We start from the raw sequence: 5925 nt of genomic DNA, 5'->3' as shown, positions 1-5925 counted from the left end.
TTCCTAAGATGTTAGCCTCTTCAAAGATAATCTGCTCGGATATCAATTGATACTTTATACTTCAATGCCACACAAGAGTGGGTGATTTGTGTGGTGTCCAATTTTTTGCTTAGACTGATTATGGCAAGACCTGGTTCTTCTATCTGTTCCTTAAGTTGCTGTTGCGGAATAATAAATGCAGAAAGTAAATAACACAAATATTTTTACGCGAAAAACACCTGGCTCAAAAGGTGAAAAAACCACGACCCACTACTCAGTAAGATTTTCCCCAACACTACACTAAATTACTAAGTCAAAACAGCATTTACAAAACTCTTTGTTAACCTAAGGATTACCTCTGATCTCGTTGTAGCACACAGCCTCTAACTATTGCGACAACTTCAAGTTAACTCTAATTTAAATACTCTGAGTACCTATTACAATTGCCTCTAGATAAAGTTGAAAGGTACAATATGAAAACACCTACTATAATTGAACTAGAAATAAAGAAAGACACATAAAACTCTTTATGGAGCTGATTCTTCAATCTGGTTCATGTAACTTCAGGTTTGCACACTTGAATCACACACAAACTGCTTGCAAAAAGCATTGCTATTTTGCTCTCAGTTCACGTTTAACTTCTGCGTTTTTGTGCAATCCCTATAATGTGAGAACATCCTGCAATTTATAGAGTTAGTAAATAAAGAAATAACTAGAGTTCTGATGCAACTCTTCCTTGATGGAAGAGTTCTAATTGATTTCAACTTCTAACTCCTTCCCTATCTTGGATAATGTTCTCTTTGATTAAAGAGTCCTTCTCCTTGTCAATTATGCAACCTTTTCGATCAGGAGATACTAAATACACCAATTTAAGCTTATTTCCTTCATGTGCATCCCACATGCTCGAATCTGTCCGTTTCTATGCACACAGGGGATGGACCTGGAGGGATGAACCTGGTTCATGCCTGAGTTCCTTTGTCAGTCTTCAAAACTAACATTTACTTGGGCCAACAGTAAGAGCGCAACATAAACAAGCTCACCACTCATTTGCCTATCTGCAAAAATAATTAGAAACATATAAACTATTATCTGCAAAAATAGTTAAAAACATACAGTTCGTTGTGGCATGTTAATGATTTATGATTTTATCTATTGACTTGTTTTAAATTTCTATTATGCAGCTGCCTCGTGGTACCTTTGGATATCGGTTGGTGAAGAAAGTCAATAAATAGCCGAATGCCTGGATATTTATGGGCTCTGATGATGATGCCATGTCTCCAAGCTTTGCAATTTCAGCAGACAGTTTAAGGAAGTCTTTTGATCCTTTCAACTCAGTTCTAAGAGCTTCCAAATCACCACCACAGAAGACCTCAGTCTGAACCTGCTAGAAGATATGAGAGAGAGATGAGTGTTGACACCTAATTTTATCCTTCTTTTGTTGTTATTCATTTCCTTGAGTTTTTAAATTATTACTCCCTCCGTTTCAATTTAAATGATACATTTTCCTTATTCGTCCGTTCCAAAAAAAAATGATACATTTCTATATTTGAAAATATTTTAACTTTATCCTTTTCATTTTACCAATTTTACCTTTATTGAGAAACTTTTATAACCACACAAATGTCATAGCCCACAAAGCTTTTACCCCTTAAGCTTTGAGGAACACATATTTCAAAAGTCTTTTTTTTCCTTAAACTTTGTGTCAAGTCAAACTACATCATCTAAATTGAAACAGAGGGAGTATTAATTGATTACTATTATTAGTATTATATCCAACCAATAAATATCTACTTAATATGATTATTGTATAATATGGTTGTAAGAATTATTTGGATCCAAACTCGAAGCCCAAAGAAATACAAGGAACAAGAAAGGATTTAAAATCCAAAATCTCACTAGGATTGGCACATTTAATTAAAATCCAAAATCTCACAGAATTGGCACATTTAATTGACCATACGCGAACTAGGATTGACCCAAAGAGTAAATTAAAACCTTTTCACAACGGCCCAATAAGGTGGCGGCCTTATTCACATTTCTCTTCTTCCGGGTGGCATTAACCACAAACCGCCCCACACACACAAAAAAAACAATACACACAGAGCACACGCATCACAAAAATGCCACACAGACGCACGCACGCCTCATACATATAAAACATTGACAAAACGCCCCCTCGGCCATGCGTCCATGATGGAAGCAGAAGCAACTTCTAAAGAAAGTATGCTTTCACCTTATTCGAACACTTCATCTGAAATTTATTACTATTAGTACACCTAAATAGTGATGCACAGAATTAGAAGCAAAGTCAAACTACGCAGCTGCAATGTGTCATCATAAGAACTAGTAGACAAGCATAACTTGGTTGTGCAGAATAACCCCATTACACATCAGAGTAAAGGGAAGATTCCAGATGCTGAATGATTTGATATTTTAAATTACAATAAGAGACCTAGAGGAAAGTAGACTAACCTCCATGTTTAAGAAAATCTTTTTGCAGAATAGTATCTCAATAGCCTGAAACAAAAAAGCAATACATCACTGTTAGAAAACCTGTCCCACGTGTAAGAATTTCGGGAAAAGTTTATAATGTATTGGATTACTCCATCCATTAAGGAACATCTGGGCAGAGTTTTTTCATATGGCATCAAAAGCCAAACACATTCTTGATACTAGGTTATAGATATTTAAGTGTATGATTTTATTTCATCAAAGATCCTCCTATCTTCAACTACTCGTGAGCGTCCTTATTCCACAGAAAAGTTAAATATCCCTTTCTTTTTTTTATTCCATTGCAACTAAGTTTAGTTATATAAATAAATAGTTCTATAAAAGACAGATTACTTGCACGAGCAAAATACAGATACTCTAGAAATCTCATGTAGTCAGTGTTGTCAAAGACGATAACCTCTAAAAAGCACTCTAGGTCAATTGGGGCTTTACGCGCAAAAAGAAATTTAAATGTGGGCTTTAGTTAAAAAAGGCGCAATGCAAGAAAAAAATAAAAATATATATGTAATTCAAGAGAAAAGTAACAATTCATTCACACTGTTTTCCTTAACAACTAATATACTTATTTGTCGGCTATATTTATAGTCTAGCATTGCTCCACGTAAGATAGAGTTCATGGGCGATAAGGGGCATGTCTTGGTGCCTTGCCTACACTGAAGCATAGCTTAAGAGAGAGGAAGCGCCCTCCTTGAACTTTTCTGAGCTTCAGGGCTTAAGCGCGCTATAAATAACCTTCAAGGAAGCAACAAGAGAAAATACTTCATCGACAAATGCATTCAGACAATAAATGAAATGTGAAAACATTGCCCCATACGCGAACAATCAAGAATTAACAGGTCAAAAACCTGATACCTCCTCATTAAACACAATGCTCTCTGCAGGTCAGCCATCCTACACTTTGCCAAGAAAGAACCATAGCAACATTATTAAATTCCAGATTCTATATTGCAAACCAAAATTCAAGGTGATTTAATTTTGCATTTCCATTATCCGGATTAATGTTGTATGCCGTCGCAGAAGTTATAGTACTCATACAAAGACTGATAAATGGATTGAGCTGGGAAGGGATCTAGTTGCATCTGTTTCTGCATCTGTGCTATTTGACAGTTAACACACCCTTTGATGGCCTAAATAAAGGATATGTAGAACTTGCTCTTTTTTTTTTCTTTTTTTCTTTTTTTGAAACTGGTAACTTTTAGAACGTGCTCTCTTTTCATAATGGAAATCCAAATACTCCGTAATGAATAAAAAGAAACGAAACAAGCAAGAATACTTGGATACGTGCTCAAACTTTCAAGTTAAAAAAAAATATACGGACATGGAACAATAAGGAAACGACTATCTTCTAGCCATTCAACTTCATCATCTTCGCCAAGAACATGTTCTGAAGCCTCACCTTGTTTGATCATCTATTGAGTCTAGGATGTCTAAATCTGGATTGTTCAAATGACATTTGTGTCACTTGTGTGAGCATTATCTAATAGCTTTAACAATAAAATGAGTTTGCAAGGTACATGTGAAATATGTAAAGAGACTTTTGTTGTTGAATTCTCCAAATATATGGATGAAAAAACCTCAGTTTCATAAGATGGCACACCTTGCAGGTTTCTTAAGTAGGTGTCCTACAGGATAAGGCACTGACATAATACAGAAGCATTTATGAAATCTAATGAATCAGAAGAATCTCCTACTAGCTACCGAAATTTTGATGAAGAAAAAACAATTATTTGCAAAAATTATCCACAAGCAAACGCCGCCTAACCATAAAATCATGCAATAATTTCAAACTTCTGCAATACTTGAATTTCGAAATTTCTGAAATGAATAGATACAACGGGACTAGATCAAACCGAAGCAAGCAACAGATATATGGCCCAAATGGACGATTGTCTTACCTCGTCAAGCCACTGAAGTGAAGAAGACGAACCGAAAAACCCAAACCGCAGTTCGATTTGTATCCTTCTTCTTCTTTTTTTCTTTTCGAATAAAAACCGGCACGGGCCCAACAAACATGGTCTTCTTTGGGTTTTCCAGTTGTCCCGTATGTATATTAGGAAAAAATGACACTTGGATCCCCTTTTAAAGGCTTAATGACCAAAATGTTCCTTTTTTTTAAAAGAAAAAAAAAAAGAGAAAACATGCTCCTTTTGAAGATTTTAAAACCAAGTTGCCTCTCCTTTCTATGCCTAGGCTTTACCAGTTTACCTAAAGTGCTTCTTCTTTTTTTAATAAAAGTGTATATGCGTTGCACGTGTTATTCTTGTTTACCCAAAAAACGGAACAGTTGAATTTGTTCGTGGTTTCTAGACAAGTAAATTAATTTGATCCAAAAAATAATGAAATAACTGATGAAATATAAAATACTTAGCCTTAAAATGTAAATGAAATAACATAGCTGATGAATCCGGGAACAAGGTATCTGGGCACAATAATGATGAGATCAAAAAGCAAGAAAGTAAAATTGTATTAAAATTCTGTATAGAATATAGTGTAAGTTAGCTAGAAAATTCGTGTCCTTTACAATGATACCTGAACTCTCTATTTATAGCAATGTCTAGGGAAGGAGGTCCTAGGAACATGCCCTTCTTTAATGTCAATTATGAGGGCCATAGATGAAGATGTAACGGTAGACATAAATGCCAAATTCCTTGTAACGGACCATCGCCCTTAATGCTGCAGAATATTCTCTATTAAATGTTACCGGACGCAAAGTATTTAATACTCCTTCTATGATTGTTATTCCTTCCGGCGATAAGCGGAATAGATGTGTTCGGTAGCCATCCGCATTTTGGGTTCCACGTGTCCTTCCTTTAAATGACCACGTGTCATGTCGTATTTTTCTCTATACAGATAGTTCCCTTGCTTTCCGGTGATACAATCTTGTGTTACCGGGAAGTTGGTAGAAATCCTCCTTTTGGCGGGAATTATTATAACTCCCTCTGTAGTCTTCTGACGGTTGATTAGACGCACGCCTCTCCGCATTTAATGCTCCGAACACGCGTCATTCCACGATTCAGCACAGCTTTTGCCGTTTATCGAGGTAATCATGGCCATGAATTTAGCCGCCAAAACTTTACTTATACGTATCATCTTTCTCTTATGCACTTCAAAATTTCTCTAACTTCTAACTTGCATCTTTGTTTCCCATCTTTTCTCTAATTCTCCTCGAACCAGGAATTTTTCTTTCTTCTATTCCAATGGCTTCCTCTTCAAAGCGTGCTAGTTCTTCAAAGGGCAAGAACAAAGTCGATGTTGTGATATGTGAGCGCCGTGTACGTGAGATGACGAGTGCGTACACGGGCTATTTATTGTAAAACCTGATATTTATTGAGTAATAACATGTTTCATCTTACTTGAATTAGACCAGCGTGTGTAGTTATCCTGTTTAGCTTAGTATAGCTTGTCTATGTGTCTTAAATGCTTATCTGAACTCTG

General features: G+C 35.9%; 1 protein-coding gene across 1 annotated transcript; it reads right to left on the bottom strand.

Annotated features, from left to right (window-relative positions):
* Positions 1-998: 998 nt before the first annotated feature.
* Positions 999-5638, bottom strand: LOC109214666 (tubulin-folding cofactor D-like). Its single transcript, XM_019378607.1, has 5 exons — positions 5620-5638; positions 4386-4576; positions 2452-2496; positions 1175-1360; positions 999-1034 (listed from the first exon to the last, which is right to left on the bottom strand). The coding sequence occupies exons 1-5, from the start codon at positions 5636-5638 to the stop codon at positions 1023-1025; spliced, it is 453 nt and encodes a 150-aa protein (XP_019234152.1). The 3' UTR covers positions 999-1022.
* Positions 5639-5925: the final 287 nt, after the last annotated feature.

The sequence above is a fragment of the Nicotiana attenuata genome, unplaced genomic scaffold (assembly GCF_001879085.1).
Source record: "Nicotiana attenuata strain UT unplaced genomic scaffold, NIATTr2, whole genome shotgun sequence".
In the NCBI taxonomy this organism is placed as follows: Eukaryota; Viridiplantae; Streptophyta; class Magnoliopsida; order Solanales; family Solanaceae; genus Nicotiana; species Nicotiana attenuata.
This window is presented reverse-complemented; position numbering and strand designations above follow the sequence as displayed.